Source organism: Mirounga angustirostris, unplaced genomic scaffold (genome assembly GCF_029215605.1).
Source record: "Mirounga angustirostris isolate CCGP_5_RB_7025 unplaced genomic scaffold, mMirAng1.0.hap1 SCAF_2, whole genome shotgun sequence".
Lineage (NCBI taxonomy): Eukaryota > Metazoa > Chordata > Mammalia > Carnivora > Phocidae > Mirounga > Mirounga angustirostris.
The window spans coordinates 31,131,480-31,153,488 of NW_026991710.1; the positions used below are offsets into that span (position 1 = coordinate 31,131,480).

At 48.4% G+C, this 22,009-nt stretch overlaps 1 protein-coding gene across 4 annotated transcripts in view; it reads left to right on the plus strand.

Moving 5' to 3' along the window:
- Positions 1-13,045, plus strand: part of CUNH4orf19 (chromosome unknown C4orf19 homolog) — an 82,598-nt gene extending 69,553 nt beyond the window's left edge. For 3 of the 4 annotated variants that reach the window (XM_045881341.3, XM_064584360.1, XM_064584361.1), the window contains exons 3-4: positions 9,989-10,042; positions 11,041-13,045. In XM_045881341.3, coding sequence (XP_045737297.1) covers positions 10,011-10,042; positions 11,041-11,956 — 948 coding nt within the window. In that variant the 5' untranslated portion in view covers positions 9,989-10,010 and the 3' untranslated portion in view covers positions 11,957-13,045. Of the gene's footprint in view, positions 1-1,104; positions 1,460-9,988; positions 10,043-11,040 lie in introns of those variants that run through there. The other variant, XM_064584362.1, reaches the window with a different exon arrangement.
- Positions 13,046-22,009: the final 8,964 nt, after the last annotated feature.

The following is a 22,009-nucleotide window of genomic DNA, read 5'->3' on the forward strand; positions in this document are numbered from 1 at the left end:
GCAAATTTTTGCCTTTTCAAACACACAATATTTTGAATTTATTTTTAAGCAAAAATAATGAGCTTCTTCCCCCCAAACGTTCAAATTGATCCATGTGTTATTTTGTGGCTTATCTTCACTTCCTAGTTCGTGGCCACATACCCTCATCCAAAAGATGGGCCCCCAAAACCAGCTCACGCATGGGCTAGCCCGCAGGGTCTGGGGGGAGCACAGGGATGGCCACGGGGAGGGACAGCCACATGGACAGCCCAGCAGCATCATATCTAACCTGGGGGGGAGGAACTGTAACTCTATACTCCACAGGTTCCTTCCTCCCCAGCCACTGCCACAGAATCATAGTCCAGACGTACAGGTGAGAGGGAGCAACCCAGACTCTCCGATCTGGGGATCTGATGAGCAGTCACTGCGTCAACAGTGGTCTCTATAGGATTGCGGGAGCCTTTTGACCCCACCATGATGTGGCCAGATTACGGAATAAACCTCCTCGTGCAGGGCCAGAGCTGGAGGAGGCCCTGCCATACGGTGGTGCCACGGCCACCGGGACTTAAAGGTGACAGTCCGCTATCTGAAATATTCACCACATCACCTACTCCCTAACTTTGCCACACGGCAAAGCACCTACACTATTTATGCCCTAAACCTTGTCTCCGTGGCCTTTCCCATCCCCAGTCCCTCCCTCCAGTGTAGATTAAACAACCGCCATGTACTGCCATCTGGTGGTCACAGAAGCAAGCACACCTGTAAAATTCTGTCCGAGCCTAAATTAAGAGGATCCAGTTCCCTTTTGCAGAAGCTGCTGGATCCCCAACTGCTGTTTGTTGTGTAACCCAATGGACTCAGAAACCAACAGAACCTACCAAGACAGACGCCGGGAAATGTTAATAATAATGAAAATTAGAACAACAGCATTAATAATAGCTATACTGTATCACTGTCTAACTTATATCCACTTATCTATAAAACAGTGGTTCACGCCTTAAAGGATTGTTGCAAAGTTAAAAAATGAATGAGTACATGAAAGTTCCTAGAACAGGGGCGCCCGGGTGGCTCAGTCAGTTGGGTGTCTGCCTTCGGCTCGGGTCATGATCCCAGGGTCCTGGAATCGAGCCCACATCGGGCTCCCGGCTCAGCTGGGAGTCTGCTTCTCCCTTTCCCTCTGCCCCTCTCCCTTCTCATGCACGCTCTCTCTCTCTCTGAAATAAATAAATAAAATCTAAAAAAAAAAAAGTTCCTAAAACATTACTTGACGCATAGTAAACCCTGAAACGTTAACGACCTGTTGTAAGTATTAATAAGTGCTGGCAGTATGCCAGACACTATAGTAAATGCCTTACAAACTTCTGACTCATTTAATTTTCAAAACGATCCCGGCAAGCTGGCACACTTTCATTCCCATGTTGCAGATTTGTCCGCTGAAGCTTGAAGAAGCTGAGAAATTTGCCTCGAGGTCACAAAACTGGTAAGTGTCGGAGGGAGAATTGAAACGGGCACCTCGGAGCCTGGATTGCTCCTTTACCCACCAGGCTGAAATGCCCGTGTGCTGTGCTGAGTCTTCCCAAACGTTCGTCTCAATCCCATCCCACCCCACACATATACCCCACCACCACCACCACACATTCAAGACGAGAAGTGCTCTCAGGGAGCGCCCGGAGACCCTGGTCCAGTGCCTGGTACACGCTAGGGGTTCTTTGGAGAGCCGTGGAATCAGCGGGGACACCGTGTAATGGCCGTGACCATTCACGAAACATCTGTCTTAAGGACGACAGCTCACCAGCGACCACATCAGAAAAGAAAAAATGGTGTCAGATTTTGAGTAGGAGGAAGGGCCATAGAAATGTTTTTAAGATCCATCAGAGAGATTGCGATTTGCCAGTCTCGGAACCACAAGGAGAGAAAATTGGAGTGACATCCTCGCAGTTGGAAAAGTCTTGTTTTTCTGCATTTAACACAGACAGCAAGGATCCTGTGGCCCCAGCCGTGGTGAAGTTACGGGGCCAGGACCTGGCTTGTTCCTCCGAGTTCATGCAATGGAGGCACTGCGGGAGCAGTGTAGACACCCTCCTTGGGTGAACGCCCTGGCAAGGACAGCCTTGGGAAAGACCAAGGAGGCAGCCCTTTAAATAATATGATTTGAGTGGGCCCCAGCGCAGCCCTTCATCAAGAAATACCCATTTCAACCCTGACATTTCATCCTCAGAGACTGACTGATTCCTTGGCTCCTGAGAACTCAACCTCCAGCCCAATAGCCCGCGCCTCCCCCATTCTCGCAGGGTGGTCCCCGAGATCTGAGTCCTCACCCCTCCTAGGGGCTTTGCTGTTACATGCCCTCTCCCCCGGGGACTCCCTGGAAAGAGGCTGAGGAGACTTCTGCCAAAGAGCCTCACGCATGAGGGAATGAGCCAGAAAACTCGGGGCTTGAGGGAGGACAAGGAGGGGAAGCTTTTTGTATTTGGTCAGGATCTTGGGCTGGGGCGAGTGTGGACCCGGGACCCAAACACACCTCAGCGGTGTATTGGCCATGGTGTAGTTTACAAGCCATTGCGAGAAACCGCGCCCGCACCAGCGTCCTACTGGTGCCTGCCCAGCCTCAGTATTCAAGGGGACAACCGTGTGGAAACGAGGTGGAGGAGGGGGTCATGAGGGAAGTCCCCTTTCTTCACTGAGGCACCTTTTTAGGTTATCAGATTTGGAGGAGAGCTTTGAGGTCAGGGACTCCTTTTGCAGATAAAGAAACTGAGGAATCAGAGACCACAGAGTTTCCCATGTCTGCACTTGGTGAGCGAGCTATTGCTAACAGGTAACTTGGCCGGGCTGGTTCCCCCCAGACACGGTATAACACTTCGAGTTTGAGGCACAAAACTCCCCCCTGATAGTTAGGACTGTCATTTCAACCGTTGTTCTTCCCAAAATATTTCACAAAACACAAGTTTTGTTGGTTGTTAATAAGTCTTTTATGGGGGAAAAATTCTGTGGTCAAATAATTTGGGTAAATACTGATGTCAGCAAAGTGAAATAGTTCTTTTTATAATCACGAATGTGTTCATCTTTAATCTTTTTTTTTTAAGATTTTATTTATTTATTTATTTATTTATTAAAGATTTTATTTATTTATTTCAGAGAGAGAGCACATGAGAGGGGGGAGGGGCAGAGGGAGAAGCAGACTCCCCGCCGAGCAGGGAGCCCGATGCGGGACTCGATCCTGGGACTCCAGGATCATGACCTGAGCCGAAGGCAGTCGCTTAACCAACTGAGCCACCCAGGCGCCCTAAGATTTTATTTATTTGAGAGAGAGAGAGAGAGAGAATGAGCAGGGAAAGAGAAAGAGGGAGAGGGAGAAGCAGGCTTCCCGCTGAGCAGGGAGCCCGACGTGGGGCTCGATCCCAGGACCCTGGGATCATGACCTGAGCCGAAGGCAGACGCTTAACGACTGAGCCACCCAGGTGCCCTCATCTTTAACCTTTAATCTCTACTGTTCCCAAACCTATCTGACGAGGGACCACTTTCTGAGAGGAAAAACCTACAAACACCTCTCTGCACATAAATATCCCATCAAACCCAGTTCTGGGTGATGCTAACACATACCGTAGCACATCAACTATTGAAGATTTTATTTATTTATTTATTTGAGAGAGAGAGGGAGAGAGAATCTCAAGCAGACTCCACACTGCAGGCAGAGCCCAACTCAAGGTTTGATCTCACAACCCTGAGATCATGACCTGATCCGAAACCAAGAGCCGGACGCTTAACGGACTCAGCGGCCCAGGCGCCCCGCACATCAACTATTGAGAATGCATAAAATAGACGCTGATAATAAAGGTCCTCATATAGTCTTTCAGGTTCTCCAAAATCACCCAAGCTTAGCCTCTTCAGGAGAAAAGAAACACACCAAGAGTTTTCAAAGGCTGTCCAGAAAGGAGGAAATGGATTAAGTGGTCTTAGAATTTAGCTTCTTGTCCCTTTTCTGTTGTGAATTCAGCACAGTCAGTGAAGCTGGGCAGGCCATCTCATATCTATCCTATAAAGCACCTAGCAATTTCTTCAGCACCTGGCAATTATCATCCTTCATTCCTCTTGAGCCCAGGAGCTCAGTACCCAGAAACCACTCACTAAATATTTGTCAACTTCACTTGCTGCCCAGGTTACATGAAATCCCAGCTGTTTTGTAAACACTGGCGAGTTGGTTTTTCAAAACGGAGCTGGAAATTTAAGCGTTTTATTTTGTGTCTCTCTCCCAAGCATTCCAGCTTCAATCAACTCAGACCACTTCCCCGCTGCATCCTCTACGGCTCAAGGGCTAGAACGCTCGGCGCCGAATGCCCTTGACCTGGGGAATGGCCCAAGGGAGGGTTTGCCCACCCATCTCTCTCAGCTCCTGTGCTTGGCTCTTTGTTTTGGGCCACTGGGTAGTCCGATCACGGGAAGAGGCAGGCCCTCTGTCGGAATAACCTAGAAAATCTCCTCCTCATCCTTAATTCACTCACAGCTCTCACTCACCCGGCATGCCTTCGTTTGAATAGCAAGTGCTAAGGGCCACGTGTGAGCTGGATGCTGCCGTGAGTTAGGCGTTGCCTGCAAGGAGCTGGGGATGGAAGGGGAAGCAGACCGCAGAGGACACCAAAGCACTCGTCCCCTCGAAGATAGCAGTGGAGGACAGGAGCCATACCTTCTTGGCCTGTGGCGCTGCGGTGCCTGGGACTGGCTATTGAGGAAAGGTCTTCAGGACGTACTCAGGATAACTAAATCCAGAAAAAATCGGTGGGCTTGGGGAGCTCCCTTCCAAAACCTTATCCCCTGTGCTTCCTTAGCGGGAGTATCTTAATATCAGCAGTTTCCCGTCGGTGGTCCCTCCTAGTCCAGGGATACGCAGAACAAGAGCTGACATTAGGTTGGTGCCTTTTTTTTTAATTTCCCACTTTTTTTTTCTTTTAACTTTTCATTTTGACATTACATCAGGTTTACTGAAAAGCTGTCAGAAAAGTACAAAAATCTTCATATACCCTCCACTCACAGTCCCCCAAAGTTAACATTTACCACATTTGCTTTATCCTCTCTTTCTACACATGCACACACGCACACAAATTTTTTTCTAAATCATTTTAATAAATTACAGATACCATGCCCTTTCCTCCATAATACTTCCCTGTGTGTTTCCTAAGAACAAGGACGTTCTCTTACATATCCCAGTGCATTGATCAAAATCAGGCAATTAACATTGACTTAATACGGTTACCTAATCAATAGGCCTTACTCAGATTTCAACAATTGTGTCAATAATGACCTTTTAGCAAAAAGCGCATGCATTTCATTTGGCCATCATAGCTCCTTAGTCTTCTTTAATCCGGAATGGCTCCTCGCTCTTTGTTTTTCGCACTAGTACTTTTTTTTCAAGAGTACAGGCCATCTGTTTTGCAGGATACCCCTCCATTTGGGCTTCACAGACGTTGCTTCACTCTTCCACCCAGGTTACGTTGTTTTGGCAGGAAAACCAGAGAAGTGAGGCTGAGTTCTCTGGGCGTCCCATCAGGGGCACCTGGAGCTGGTTAGTCTCGCCGAGTGCAGGCAGTGTTCCCTTTGGTTATCGGATGCAGGTGCCCTGTGTCCGGTGTCTCCACTGCCCAGATACTGTTGGAACCTTAAGCGTGTGCTGGGGAGATGCTTGGAGTCTAACCATTCTGTTCTCCTCAGACTCTTGCCCACTAGTCTCAGCATCCACTGATGATTCTTGCTTGAATCAGTTCCTGTTATGACGGTGATCCTTCTGGTCCCATGATTCCGCGTGTGTGTGTGTGTGTGTGTGTGTGTGTGTGTGTGTGAGCTGGCTTCCTACCTGTAAGGCAGAACTTTCCCTTTTTACATTTCCATCAGGGTGGATTCACAGGTCCTCGTTTTATGCAGTGGGTTATAATCCTTTGTATCAGTAGTATATATATTTTGATGCTCTAATTGTCCCAGATTTGGCCAGTAGAAACTTCACGAGCTGGCTGGTTCCTGTCCTTTGCGTCTGTCACTCTTTAGGACCGTCACTATTCAAAGGCAGCCCTTGGCAACTGGGGGTTGAGCCTTTTCCTGTATCTCTTGACTTGGAGATGAATACTCAGCGTCTCTGCCTGGTTAGAAAACTGACTCTCCGTGGTCTTCCCGTCTCCCCACTCCCCCCAACCCCCCCCCCCTTCCCGCTGTGGAACAGGATTTTCCAGCAAGGAGACTTGACTAGTAACTGACGGAGTGTTAGCATGTCCATCCTCAAACACAGGACTGTTTAACTTCAACACAAAACACGGGGCAGAGTCAACCCCCAACATAGGACTCCAGGAGTGGCCAGTCACCTGCGGTGGGTGGACATCCCATCCTAATGGTATTTGCTTTTCCCCTGTGCAAACCAGCTGATGGTTGCAAAGGATTTGCCCTTGGCTTCTCTGTTGCTTTTTTATATTCCAAAGAGAAAGCAAATTCCGATTCTGCTAAGTAATGAAAGGCCCCTGACAACTGAGTTCTCGCCTTCAAGCTAGCCCTTGTCAAGGGGGGCTGGGGGGGCGCTGAGAGAAAGCAGGTAGACTGCCCATTTTGAACTCAGTCTTATTTCAGACGAGCATGTATTCTGCCCCCCGCCCCGCCCCTCGCCCCCCATTTCCATGTGTCACACCAGGCAAGGAATATTCCCTTTTCGATCCTGGACATGGGAGAGCTCCTCGCTCAAAGCAAGATGTGGGTGTGGCAAGGACATAGGAAAAGAGAAATCAATTGGATTTGTTACTAGGAATCTTAACAGAAGGAAGACAGTTGTAGATAGGGGCAAGCAGGGGTTGGGTGTAAATACACTAGTCCCCACCCTTTCCGTCAGCGGTCACACAGCCTTGGACGCGGGAGTTGCCTCAGTGAGGGAAGGAATGCTGCCGGGGAGGGAGAGCCCTGGGCAGGTGAGAGAAGGCTGAGCCCTGACCAGGAAGAGGCTGTGTCCGCGGGCCGGAGAGGCTCGGAGCATGGCCCTCAGGTAGGAAACCAGGTCCGGAGGAAACCCATGTGGTGTGTCCCCAAAGGCCAGCCGTCGGGGGAGAAGCCAAGCTAGAAACCTGTTCTTGAAAGGGGAAAGCCATCAAAACATCCTTCACATTCTGTGGCTTTGGAAGAAAAATAGATCCTGTGGTTTTCCTGGGGGAGGAGGAAGGGCACCTCAAAGCCCCAGGTGGCTTGTAAATTCTTAAGAAACAAGGACGAGGTGGCTCTCGAGCTGGCCTCTTCAATCTCAGCGGTGTTGCATTTCGGTGCCCGTGGCCCCCAGGCCCCAGCCCCAGCCCCAGAGGGTGGGGCCCCAGCCCCAGAGGGTGGGGCCGGCAGCCGGGCCAGGCTTCCCCACGGTTGACCTTGGTCAGCCTGAGACCTGATCACCCAAGGTGTGGCTCAAGGCCTGCCCCTTGCTCACCTCCTCCCTTCTTTCCTCTCTCTCCCTTCCCTCCTTCCTTCCTGAAAACCTTCCCCTCCTACACCTCTTGAACTCCCCATCCCCAAATTGACCTTCCTGATATTTTTACAACGATTAATATTTTACGATGGTTTCAATGACATGATGATGACCCACAGTCTGCCCTCTCTCAAAAACTTCTAAGACTGGTTTCTCCTTTTTTTTTTTTTTCTTTTTTGCCACCTATCCTCCTGACTGATTGTGTTTTTAAACGGAGTCCAAGATAAATAAAAGTACTGCAAGTAGGCAGAGGGGGGCAGAGTTTTAGAGCAGGGTGGGGGAGGGGGGAGAAAGGGGGAGCAGGGCTGATGGAGGGGAGGAGGTGCACGTGGTATTTGTTATCTATCCTGTTTGTCCAGCTGATTTGTGAATTATTAGCAGAAAATAGGCATAAGTGGAAGCAGAGGCTGGGAACAAAATTCCAGGTTCTGGAAGCGGGGTCATTTAATTGAGAGGGCTTTGAAGAAGGAAATGCTTGTACACACAAATTACTGGCTGAGCTCCCAATGATCTCTCCCTCCGAGGAACTTCTGTGGCACTTGGGGCTTCTATCTTTCAATCGGTGCCACAGTTGATAGAAGTATACCATTTGGCCCTTATTCCAGAAAGCAAGTATTACTTGGTGTTGTAAATGCGTTTGTTCCTGTGTGTGTGGTGGCAACTAGATTTTATCTTTCTTCGGTGCAAGGCCTCCATCCCTTTTTTTTTTTTTTAACATGCTGTGTCCAAACAGGTCCAAGTAATAAGTATGTGCTTCTTATGAATATTAACTCATATAATCGCCAACAATTCCTTATGGTAGACATATGATTAGTCCCATTTACAGATGGAATAGCTGAGGCCTAAAGTCATACAGCCAGTCAGAAGCTGGGCTTCGAACCATGTAATCCAAGTAAATCTCCCCAACTCCCAATCTACGATCACATCTGCAAAGACTTCGGTGGTTTTTTTTTTTTTAAAGATTTTATTTATTTATTTGACAGAGAGAGACACAGTGAGAGAGGGAACACAAGCAGGGGGAGTGGGAGAGGGAGAAGCAGGCTCCCCGCCGAGCAGGGAGCCCAACGTGGGGCTCGAACCCAGGATCCTGGGATCATGACCTGAGCCGAAGGCAGACACTTAACAACTGAGCCACCCAGGCACCCCAAGACTTTGGGTTTTTTGTGTGTTGTTGTTGTTTGTTTGTTTTTTGGTCATAAGCAGTAACATTCACAAGTTCCAGAGATTGGGATGGGGATATCTTTGGGGGGCCATTTTTCAGCACTCCATAAGAGGTTATTTGTGGATTACATAGGCTCCGTAACCTACCCGTCTATAACCTTTTAAAGAGCACCAGTCATGGGGCGCCTGGCTGGCTCAGTCGAAGAGCATGTAACTCTAGATCTTGGGGTTGTGAGTTTGAGCCCCACGTTGGGGGGTAGAGATTACTAAAAAAAAAAAAAAAAAAAAAAACTTAAAAAAAAAATGAGAGAGCACTGGTCATTTTTCGTGTGAGTAAAGGCTTGTGAAGCAGTTGTGAAGGGCATCCTGGGAATTCAGCCACAACTGAACGAAGACAGAAGAGAGGCCAGGGGAGGCAGCGACACGGCCAATGATGAATGATCTCTCCCTCTTCTAGCGCGCACATCTTACAGGGACGGAGAGACCGGGGCTGTGGATTCTGTTATTGGCCTGTCTTTTTAAAGGGTGTAGATTTTAGAAATGGGAAGTGATTTAGAGGTTCTTCCACGCCAGCATTTCAGCTCTTCAGAGGAAAGATCTGAACAACATGATCAGTTCTACATGGAGGGAAGATTTGAGTCAGAGGAAACACGAAACTTGGAAAGGGGCAGGTGGGAGATAAAAGCAGCACAGAGCTGAACCCACCCGCTGCCAGGAGGCCCCAGGGGCCCGTCCTTGAGCTGGAAGAGCGTGGAGCCCTTGGCCCAGAGCCAGGTGTGGCCCAGTCATGGGAAAGGCAGAACAGGTGCAGTTTAGTCCCGGGTAAGCGTGGCATGATGACTGCAGCTGTAACCTCCTTGGGTGTCTACTGTGGAACACGCAGGTCAGCCACCGTAGCCAGATGTCCTTTAACACTTGAGTAGCTAATCCCCTGGTAAGGAGTCCTCTCTTCTCTCCTACACCTCCCGCTGCGGCACGGTGGCTGCACCCTGGTTGGGTTCCCGCGGCCCCAGCACAAGGCGATGAGCTAGGAAATGGCACAGATCCTTTTCAATCCCACCTTTCTCCCCCTTGCATTCTTCAGCCTGTGTTAACTCTTTTGCCGAATGGAGATGACACAGGTACCTCCCAGGGTGGGCGAAAGGGCCTGGCAGAGACCGGTGTGAGTGGATGTTTGAGAGCTCTGAATTCGCGATTTGGTATAAAGGAAGGGGTTCCCAGGAACCATGGCCTCCCTGACGTGCGTGTTGTCCTTTTGCCAAAAATTGTGACTCGATGAACTTGGAGTATCTAAGGAAGAGAAAGCAAACGTAATTTCTATTCACGTGTCATTCACTGTGTTCTCTCCTTTTTAACTTTCTTTTCCAGATGGTAACAAAAAACAATCCAGATGGGGTGCAGGTGCTGTAAAATGATACAAAGGTAATGTTGAAAAAAAAACCTCTGAGTGGAGGAATCTGGGATTCCCGTGGGGGCCCTTCTAAAGACCATGCATGGATTTCGTGCATTTATCCCTCTTGGGGCATGACCACCATTGCTAAGAAATTATGAGTTTGGAACTGCTTTGATATCATTTAAGAGGACATGTGGCCTAGATTTTTAAACTTGTTTTGCTCACCGCTCAGAGCACGTTGGGAACGACATAATGCTCTGAGAGCAGATTTGGTTTAGTTGACTCTCCAGTTCCCCAGAGAGCGTCAGCACAAAGAAAAGCTTGGGTTTCAGAGATGATGCCTGACAGGGCGTCGCTGAAAATAAACCACGCCCATCACATACGTGTTTTTAATTTTGTCCAGATTCTATTTCAGAATAATTTGGATCCCATGAATAGAATTCTACACAAACTAAAACCTGACTAATTTGCTTCCTTCGCAAATAACACTTTTTATTATTCTAGTTCTACATCTGTAGCTATATGGCTGTATCCATTTAGTCATATGTATGTGTGTATCAGTTCTATTCCATTGTAATCACAATGTGATGGTAGGCTTTATTCAAAAAACATTTATCATAATAAGTATTAGAAGTATCATTCATGTTAGTCCAGACTTCATATTTATTGTTTTAACGACTGCACGATATTCCATTAAGGGGATGTGCTTAACCACTTAGTCCCCTGTTATTGGACATTTATTTTATTTCCCTGTTTGGTTGCCTTTAAACTCCATGAATCACTTTGTACTTTACTTTGTTTCTCTCTTGGATCTCTTCTTAGGCTCTATTCCTTTACCCCAACTCTATCTAATTGGTTTAGACACACATATAGGCTTAACGGAATAATCGCAGAAATTAACAGGAATAGTAGAAGGAGGCAGAGCCTGCAGGAGAAAATATTAGTGATGGAAGCTAGTTATTCATAAAGGTAGTAACGAATAAAGTGAATTCGTGTTTAGCCTGACCCTCATCCTTGTCACCCCCAGCTATCTCTTTGATCCGGTTCAAGTGCCCTCCCCTGGCTATGTCAACGAGGTGAACAGCTACAAGGTGGATGAAGGTGACGCGGGTAAACTGAAAGGCAAACAGAGCGGCCAAGTCCTCGTGCACAAAAACGAGCTGCAGAGCGAGGGCCTGAAGAGGACGGCCAGCAGAGGCAGAGCCTGCGGCGGGCAGGAGCCCCACTGGCCTCCCCCAGGACCGCCTCCTCAGGGGGACACGGCGGGGGGATACTGTGCGGACAGGGCTGGCAGTGCCATCAACGGCATTGGCCCCGCCCCCGCCCCCCTGCAGCCCACTGGGGTTCATGGGCCCCACCGGGGAGACAGGGGCTCCTGCGTCAGGACCGCGCACAGCGTCGCCCCAACTCAACCCTTCCCGGAAGGACAACAGGACAGTGTGCTGCCGGCCTCGCAAGAGACCCAGCTCGTCCGAAATGGGGACCCCAGAGCTTCTTCCAGGGCAGAAGGTCCTGCCTTGCGAGTACAAGACCATGACCTCCAGATACCGGCCCCGGATTACCCTCCCCTTCGGGGCTCCACTGTAGACAAAGCTGATCCGGAAGAAAAGGACTGTCTTTCCAAGAGCCAGACTGACGACGAAGCCCCGGCGGGAGTTTCCCCCAGGGTGGGGGAGCACGGTTCGAACATGCCCTTCCCCTTGAAGAGAAGTTGGGATTCGTTAAGCGAGGCCGCGGCGACAGAAGACCTAAGTGTCTACTTTGAAGCAGAGGATGCTGCTCAGGCCGCGCCCGTGGTCGATTGGAGAACCGGGTGGGAGGATGCACCTGGCTCCGCGGGAGAGCCGGGTAGGGACGCGGAGGACGAGGATGCGGCCGTGGCCGAAGCCCTCGCAGCCTTAGAAGCAGCTACCGCTGGAGAAGACGTGGATGAGGCAGATTAGGGCCCTGAGCAGGTGTGGCTGCGCGCACGTGGGGTACGCATGCTCCGTGGTCGGAGCTGGTGCCCCGCAGCCTGCGCCCCCCGCAGCCTTACAGGTGGTTTGCGTCAGCATCCGCGCTGATGATCGCGGGTGCCCGCACCAGGCCGCTTGTTGTTAAGTATGGACAGCACCCCTGTGTCAACGGGCGATCACTCAGGGCGCCAGATTAAAAATCAGAGTGCAGGTGCCCACGGCACATGCGGGAATCAAACAGCCTGCTCGTCGACCCACATCTCCCTCCAGAACATCTGGGACAGATGTGCTCGAGAATGCTCTGAAATCCCAGCGCTTAATCCCCACCCCTCCCACCACCACCAAGGGCACAGAATCACAGAACATTCTGTTTGTAAATTCGTTGTCTTGCTTTTGAGAGCCAGACATTGTACCCAACCTGGAAGAAGTAGCTACCCCCACTGAAAGTGCCTAGTGTGTCCCCAGAGCATGGCTTGCCTTCAGGGACAGTCACCCAGGGAACTAATCACTAACCACTTGTTTGACATGGAGTTAAACTCAGCAGGCTTCAGGATGGAGCAGAAGCCACCAGTAAGCAAATGGTTAGTCATTAGCTGTGATATTAGGACACCTTGACCTTAACTTTTTTACATTATTACTTTTTAATCTCCTTTGGGACTGGGAAGGCCGCCAAAATAATTCTGAAAACTGCTTGTGTTGTATTTGAGTTTTAAGTTCATGAGATTGGGAAGAGCGAAGAGATAGATGTTTTATGCCACTTAATGTCGATTCTGATTAAAATATAACAACATATGTGTCTGTCTGTTGTAACTCAAAGGTGGTTCTCATTTCCCAGACTGTCAGTAAGCCTTGATGTTTCTTTCCATTTCGAGAGCTGCACTACTGAGTTACAGGAGAACCAGTCCATTTGCTGAGAATGGCTTTGGCTGTTTGTCCCTGCCGTTCAAACTCATGACACCACGTACTCCGATCTTACCTAAGGATGAGCCACAGCCCTCTCTGGATGCCAGCCCTCTGATTTATAAAAGCAAGAACTGCCATTCTGACGTGACTCAGTGAATTTAGAGGATGGTCAAGTCTCTCTGGAAAAATAAGAACATGGGAGATGCTCTCATATGGCATTTCATAACACAGGCTCTGAAACCTGGCTGACCTTGGTTTGATATCCAGCTTTGCCACACGACCTCGGGTAAATAATTTTTCCCTTCTATTTGCCCATCCGTTAAGTGAGAATAATAGTATGTATTTATAAAGATTGAATGAGATTATGCAAGTATTTATCATAGTGCCTGGCACACAGTAGGCACGCAATAAAAGGCTAAGTCTTACCAGTTAACAACAAATCCTTGAAGAATGGCTTTATGTCCTCACAACTGAAAACTCTAACATTGTCAATGTCATCGCTGCACTTTGGTGATCATTTAAATAAAAAGGTGATTTCTGAGCTTCCCAGCATCTTTAAGGATGGCACCCTTACAAATGCTCACCAGACATACATTACCCTGGGTTTGTTTGGTGACACGCCAGCTCCACATATAAGGTCACACCGAGCACTGAAAATATAAGCTGTTGTCATTGTTAATTGCATAATCGGAGGATTTGCTATTGTACTTAGTACACGGAATGCTTCCTATTTGAGAGTGGTCCCTTCAAGAGTTTCCCAAAGTATATCTGTTGGGATTAGGTTCAGCTGCATGTGATACATGGCTTATATAAAAATAGAGATGTATTGAGAAGAAGTATTAGAAGAAGTCCAGAGTTAGCAGTCCAGGGTGGTAAGAGTTCCATCCTATCAGGGACCCATGATCCTATCATCTTGGCTTCCTTCTCAAGATTACTGTGTATTCCAGTCATTACATTTGCTTTCCATGCAGGGAAAAGAAGGAAGGAATCTCCCTCCCTTCCATTTATACCTCCTTGGTCAACATCTAGTCACGCGGTCACATTTAGATGCAAGAAAGGCTAAGAAAACTTATTTCTCTGTCTGGATTTTCCAATTGAATTCAGGATTCGCTTACCAAGAAGAGGGAGAATAGACATTGAGTGTTGAGGTGGTCAGCTTGCTGTGTCTGGTACGCCAGGGCCTCAGAACACAAGAGCCTGGGAGAGAGCCAGTTTGCAAGAGGTTGAAAAATTGTACTCACACTTGGTGTAACAGAAAGGGATTGAACTTTTGGTCCAGTGGAAGGAGGACTGGACAGCTACAAGGTATCCTGACTTCCCGTGGCCATCTCTACAACAGAAGGATGAAAGAAGAAAATTCAGACAGAAAAGGGGTAAGGTAAGGTGAGGAGTTAGTGCAGACAGGTCTCTTTGCTTGGCACCTGTACGTAATTTCCCATTTTGAGACCACTGCGGATACTTCACCATGTTAACAGTTCTCCTAAGTTTTAAAGATTTTTTGTGCAAATAACTGCTTCAGAAAGGTTAGCAGATGACCAAGATTTTTGAGCGTCTGTTTGTTTTTTTTAAGCTGTCATGACGCCTTTTGTCTACCCCCATATCCAGGCTCTACCAAAGGATGTCCGAATCTTCAGATTGAAAAGAAATTTCAGATTTTAGCTTTATCCACCAGGTTGTCTAGCAACTGACTAAGCATCCTAATCTGTGGAGTGTCTTTCTATGGCCTAGTGCCACCCCCTATCAGAAAAGTGATGATTGGCAATAGTGAACTTTTAAAATATTCTGGACAACTTGAAAGCACAGATGCACTCTGAATGGAAGTCACTGGCTTTGATTAGGAGGGGACATCCTGGTCTTTCATGATCTAAGCAAATTGTGTCATGTGGCTATTTACCACATTAAATCTTGATTTTGATATAAAATTATTTCTATATTGTATGCGTGTGTGTGTGCGTATGTATACATTTTTTACTGGGGCAAGCTGGACCATCATGTAAATAGAAAAGTAAATGTTTTTCTCTGGTTTCCAAGGCAGAGAGTAGCAAATTGTTGTAACTGTCAAACCAGATGTTTAAAGGCACAAAGAGAATTTGAGGCTGCTTAGCACACGCCCATTTTGTCCATACTTAGTAACTGCTGGCCAGTCACTGTTTCTCCCTTTCTGCTTCACTCTGCCTCTGACCCAAAGGATCAGACTCTCTCTTCCTGAGTCTTCCATCAGTATTTCCAAGGAGGAGGCCCGCGGAAGAATGAAGGGCCACAGAATCCAAGCATGTGAGCAAAGATCTGACGTCCTTCATTTTGTCTCTGTGAGGTCACAGGAGTGAGGCCTCCAGTCTTGGACGTGAACTTTATGATGAAAATGTGGAAATCCTTGCTTTCTGGGGGGTTTTTTGTTTTGTTTTTGTTTTAAACTCCAGAGTAAACCTCAGTTATTTTCAAACCCTCTATTTTGGAACTGGTGATAATTAAACAGAGACAAGCTAACATTTGTTTCTCCCGGTAAGCGCTTTCCCTGTTAATGTGTGGGAAAAATAAGTTGCACACTGATTTACTAAATTGGTAAGTTCCTCCGATGCAGGAGGTTATAGTAGACGGCTATAAGCCATCTGACCTTCAAAGCACCCTCGGCCACTTGAAGAAACAACACTGTAGACACCCCTATCAAATATGCTGATTATGGATGATTCTTACCTGCCACATTAAATCAGTCGGCTGCAGTCGACTACTAGCTGTGGTTTTCAGCTAAAGCAACTGTAACAAACCAGTGCCTTGTGCCTCCATCTAGGATAGCGTAGGGCACGAGGCAGGAACTCAATCCATCATTTGTTGAGGGAATGAGGAACAGCTCCCCACAGTACAGTTAGGACACCTCCTGCAGCGAAGATTCTGGATGCTCATTGGGAGATTGTGGTATGTGGCCATCAAGGTATAAATGCAGGGCCACAGAAGCACAAGTCTATGTGAATCCAAGAGAAAAGAAATTACATCTATTATTCATGATTTTCACTCCCGGACTGCCCTGCTCTGTTTGAGCAATGGTGCTTTACAGTGGTCCATGGAAAGGGGTCAGAGAGTAGAATTCGAGGACTCGGTGAAGGTTTGGTCTCTAGACTGAGACCACGGGACTCCGAGGAGCTTAATCTCCATTTGAGACAAAACCCTCAAGAAAACCAAAGTTTGGGACCAAGCAATGGGAAACTTGGCTGACCACATTTTTCTCTCATTTTGAACTCAATCTTTAAAATCCTGAGGGAGTAAGAAAGGAAGGATGTGTGTTTGTGTAACAAGACTCAGATGTCCCCCGGAGGTTGGCTCTGTAGCCATGCATTCCGAGCTCCAGGTCTCAGGGGTTATGAGGACATGGCACGTGCCAAGCACTCACACACACACACACACACACACACACACACACCTCTGTAATCTGAAGAAATGGGGGTGGAATCAGTCTGTGCTTCTTGCTCACTGTGTGACCTTGAGTTTACATTTCTTAACTTTCCTGACCCTCACTTTCCCCACCTGTAAAACGGGGATCCTTCCTACCCCCTAAGCTGAAAGCAGATATTCTCAAATTTCAGGGTGCTTGTTTCCAAACAGCAGATTTCTGGGCCTCACCTCCCAGAGATTCGGGTTCCATAGGTCTTGGGCGGGGACCTGGCATCTGCATGGTTGGTGTGGGTAATTCTCCAGCCACACATGGAGAAACACCAAGATTATAGACTAGGAATTGCCACATCTTCCTGATCTTGCAGCAGTTACCAATAAAAAAAAAAGTGTGTGCTCTTATCCCTAAGAGAAGCACACTTACAATTACAATTAAACGTACCTCTTGAACTATGTCAATATACCCGACAAAGCAATATTAAGATGGATTAACAATTAAATATCAAAGTTTTAACACTTTCTTCCCATACCCCTTGGTTCTATGAAACCTACTTTGAAAACCACTGATTTAGAAGCTCAAATGAACTATCTATAAAAGCACTTTGTAAATAGACAAAACTGAAGTAGTATTTTTGACAACATATATGTGAGCCATATACACTTAGAATGCACACTTAGCCGTACACAAGCAAATGTGAAAACGTACACCCCAATACCACTCATCCTCATCCTTTGAACCTGATTTTTAGGAAACTTCTGAATTTTCTGCTTTTAAGGATTTTGGAGTAGTTAATATAAAACTGGAGTAAAACATGACCTAGAGACCACAAGGTAAACAGAATTTTACTCATCTCCCTTATCAAAACTATACATTCCCAACCAATCTGCACAAGGCAGTTGGGAGACAGGCCGATGGGAGTATTTGTTTAGTCGGGATCTAGCTATTTTGAAAGCAAAACCATAACATTTTCTCTTGATGTCAGTCACCAACTTTAAAAAAAAAATCACAAAAATAATTTCATTTCCAGATCCTACTCATCCTTTCCAGAATAGTCAAAGCTACAGACAATGGTGCATATAAACCTTGGTACTCATATAAAAAAGGACAATTTCATAGGTCAAAGAGGGCTAATGGTCTCTCCCCATTAACGAACGTTCTTTCCCGGTCTTAAATATCGACACTTAGAAAGGAATCAAAAGTTTTAAATTACCCACTTACAAAGCCATAAGATCATAGGCTCTCAGATTTTCATGACATCAGCCATTAGCCAGGAGACAAGCCAAGGACTGTTACGGTATTTAAAATTTATTATAGAGGGGAAAATTCCTAACCAGAAAAATTTATCAGCAAAGAAACCATTTCATAATAATTTGCCAAACAATACAATTATTGATATAGAAATCTTATTCAGTGATAATTTATGGGAGCCATCAAGTTATGGGTTTGGGTTTCTTATAGGTGCAAATATAGCTTTTTTCAAAACCACCATTTGTTATGCATTTCATACAGTCTAAGTTGTGCATATGCATCATCTAAGTCCCACCATGACCCCATGAGTTGGAGGTATGATTATCCCCATTTCACAGATGGGGAAATGGAGGCTCAAAAAGCTATATAATTCATCCATGGTCACACAGATTGAACAACAAACTGGTCCTTGTTAAGGACTACATAATACAGCTTCCCCATGGAGACAACCATCTTTACACCCAACGTGGAGCTTGAACTTACAGCCCCAACATCAAGAGTTGCATGCTCTACCGCCTGAGCCAGGCAGCTGCCCCAACCACTTCTAATAATTTTAAATCATTTCCAAACTGAGTAAATCCTTTTCTACCTACATCATTAACAATCATCTCAAAAATGCAGTGTGGAGGCACTTCAAATTTAGTGTATTTCTTACTCTTAGGATTATTCTTTATTTTATTTTCCGCATTAGGACACAATAATTTATGCTTCATTACAAATTTAAGTCATACTGTGTTTGAGGTGAATAGTTATGGCATTAAAACTGACCTATTTTTTTTTTTTTATCTTTCATCGCCCCAAGTAAGTTTTTATAAAATAAAATGCATTTAAGGCAAGACAGAAACCCTGGGAGGTTTGGTAGGTTCAGTTTGTTATTTCAATAGAGGATTGGTTTGGTTTGGTTTTTGTCTGATTTGGTCAACATTAAGATATTCATTCGTAATAAACCCATAAATTTTGTGATTTGGGTATTGTGTTATGATTCCAAGAACATTTTTTTAAAGATTTATTTATTGATTGATTTGAGAGAGAGAGCACACAGCGGGAGGAGCAGAGGGAGAGTGAGAGACAAAAACCCAAGCAGACTCCACACTGAGCCCGGAGCCCCACTGGGAGCTCAATCCCATGACCCATGAGATGGTGACCTGAGCCAAAACCAAGAGCCAGACCCTTAACCAACTGCGCCACCCAGGCATGCCAATTCTAAGAACATTTAACCCGTGATTTCTCAGCTAGATTCACTTGCAAATAAGAAATCAAGTTCTTTTTTTTTAAGATTTATTTAGTTACTTAGTTATGTTTTCAAGAGAGAGGGCTTGCGCACGCACACATGCAAGCAGGAGGAGGGGCAGATGGAGAGGGAGGGAGAGCAACACTCCCCACTGAGGGCGGAGCCCGATGCAGGGCTGACACCACCACCCTGAGATCATGACCTGAGCCCAGACCAAGAGCTGGATGCTTAGCCAGCTGAGCCACCCAGGCGCCCCGAAATCAAGTTCTTTTTACACTCACTGAGATGACTCTACGACATTCATGTCTTATCGTGAGAGTGATAAGATTAAATGACAACCTGAATAAACACAGAGGGAGCCATTACCTTGTTCTCGTCCTTATCTTGTACCCCCCGCGGCCATTCAGTATCAGCGCAGAGACTGGTATTTAGCTTAAGGTATCTAACCTGGTGCCAAGAGAAGGTCGGGACTAGTAGATATTACAGCTCCCCTCTTCTCCCCGGTCCTCCTACCCCCAATCCCTGCCCCCACCCCCACCCCCACCGCGAGTTCATCTTCAAATGTTAAGCAAAGTGAACGTGACAGAAACATCAAGAACCGACTCTCAAACGGCCACTTGCCTCGTTCTACGGCCTATTTCCCTGAGAAGGACCCGCACCCGGCACGTCCGCGGCAGGGGGCCGAGCGGGCGCTGCCGGTACCCGGCCCGGGGCTAAGCGCGTGAGCCGGGTACCTCGCAAGCACCTAAAGGCCCGCTCTCCTCACTCCAGAGTGGGAGGACTGCCGTCCCTAGAAGGCAAGGTCGCAGAAGGCCAAATCTGTACTCCGCCGGCAGGTTATCCCAAAGCAAGAGGAGGGGGCGGGCGTGCGAGGGCGCTTCCGGGGAGACGCCGCCGGCCGCCCGGCTCCCAGGCGCCTCTGGGCCCGACGCCAGGGCCTGCGTGCCCACGTGGCCCCCCTGCCCGGTCTTGCTGTGAACGAGCGCCTTAGCCCCGGGGTTTTGTGGCCGTCCCTGTCGCCACAGAAACTCAACGCAAACGGGGAATGGCCTTGGCCCGTTCCTAAAACTCCGAAGGGCAGCCGGTCCTCAGGGCCCACGGAGCCTGGGGCCTGAAAGCCACCAGGCCTGCCTCTCTCCCCCCGCGCGGGGGTGAACGTGGCGCGGCTGGGAAGCCTCTTCCTTTCCTGGCGCCGGTTTCCACACGGCGGGGAACATGGGCGCCCCCGGCCCCTCAGCCTACAGCTTCGGCCACTTCCTCCAGCGCCCGCGGGCGCACATCGCAAAGGGGCTGCATTTGGCCAGGGCACGGGTAGAGGTGTCCCGGGCCCGCTTCGGTCCAGCCCGGCGGCAGCCAGGGCAGCCAGGCCCAGGGCTCGGCTCTCAGAGGGAGGCGAAGAATTCCCCAGAGGAGGAGGCCCCCTTCCCAGAAGGGCGAGGTGGGGCCTCATCGAGCCTCCGCCGCCCCCTCAGATCTTTTTCCTGCCCCTGCGCTTCCGCCTCCTCAAAACCTGGACCCTCCCCAGCCTGTGGCCCTTCCGGGAGGCGTTGGCAGTCTGTGGTTCACGTCCGAGCAACGCACTCCCGGGCTCAGCGCCACTCTTGCACAAAGCTGGGTGCCAGGCCACTTCCCGGGCCTCGCCGGCCAGCTGTGGTGCGACACAGGCACGCGGAGCCTTGACCAAGTCACGGCGCGGGGCCGCTGTCCACGGCGGCGCCCTGAGTCGGGGCCGGACGTGCAGACGGCAGCAGGCACCACGACCTTGCGTGCTTTTCGACCCCTTGAATAGCCCTGTGAGAGGTCCTCTTATAAGATGATATAAGCTCAGAAAGGTTAGGTCACTTTCCGAGTGGCGGAGCCGGGATTCAAGCTCAAGAGCAAAGTCACATCACTTCCGTGACGGGACTCGGGGCATGGAACTCGAGTCACTCCCACCAGCACGCAGGCTAACACTCGCGGGGACACGAGCTCCCGGGTACGACACTGGTCTCTGATGAGAAAGAAAAGAAATTGGCAGAGTCAGGAAATGGGTGAGGAAAGACCCAAACTTGCACTTTTATGCCCACAAAAGAGCTAATGATAGTCTTTCGCTTTTAAAGGTAGACTTTTGTTTATTCATTCATTCGGCAGATAATCATGAACGCCTTCTGCCCGCCAGGCCCTGAAAAAAGACCGACAGACGACCCTAGAAGCCACGCTCCCTGCAGTTCTCCCATTCGGCCAGCAGAGGGGGCGAGTGCCAGCTCTGTGCAAGGCAGAAAACCCAGCAGGTCCGGACACCTGCTGATCTGGGTGGCCCAGCTGGGCTGGCCCAGAATGCCAGGGACAGAGCAGTCCCAGGCGTCCTTTCAGGTCTTTGGAGAGACAGTTAGGGGCCCCCGGGAAGATCTAAGAGCAGTCCTGAAGAACGGGTCTGGGAAGATGAGGAATGTGCAAAGGAAGCCCTCGGTAGAAACAACCTATTCCACCCACAAAAAAAGGGTCAGAGGATCCAGAAACTGGCAAGGACCTCAGGTGCAAAACAGTCCCCTTTGACCACAGCCAAGCCCTCGCTGACCAGGACTGAATCGTGGGACCCCACTTCCTAGCCTCTATAACATTCTGCTGCCCTCAGTGGGAGAGAAGGAAGGGTTCTTCACCTTTTTGTTATACCAGATTAGGGTGGAAGATGCCTAAGATACCAAGAGTGAGTTGAGAAGGAAGTGCAGGAGCATACAAGGCCATGGACAGTCGGCAAATTCACTCGGGACCTGTCGGGACCGGGAGAGAGCTGAACGAATTATTCAAGCTGACGTTGCAAGGGTGGTGCTCTGCCTCCCTGTAGAACAGAATGGCTGCAGGCACAACACGTCCACTGCTCATTGCTCCCCTAAAAGCTGAGAGAGACATGAAAGCCAAGTGACTCGGCCCCACCCACTCTGCAGGGCACTTGTGCTAGAGGATCAAAAGGCTGCCCAATTAGGGGTGCGTGGGTGGCTCAATCAGTTAAGACTGTGACTCGATTTCGGCTTGGGTCATGGTCTCAAGCTTGTGGGTTTGAGTCCTGCGTCAGGCTCGGCGCTCAGCACAGAATCTGCTTCAGTTTCTCTCTTTCCTTCTGCCTCTCCCCTCACCATGCTCTCTCTCAAATTTTAAAAAAACAACAAAGACTGACCAATTAAGAATAAACCCCATCACGCCAAGTGACCCCTTCTGACTAAAATGAGGAATTTGGGGGGAATTTCTAACATTCTCCCTATTGCATACATTCTGGATTTCTTGGTTTTCACGAACT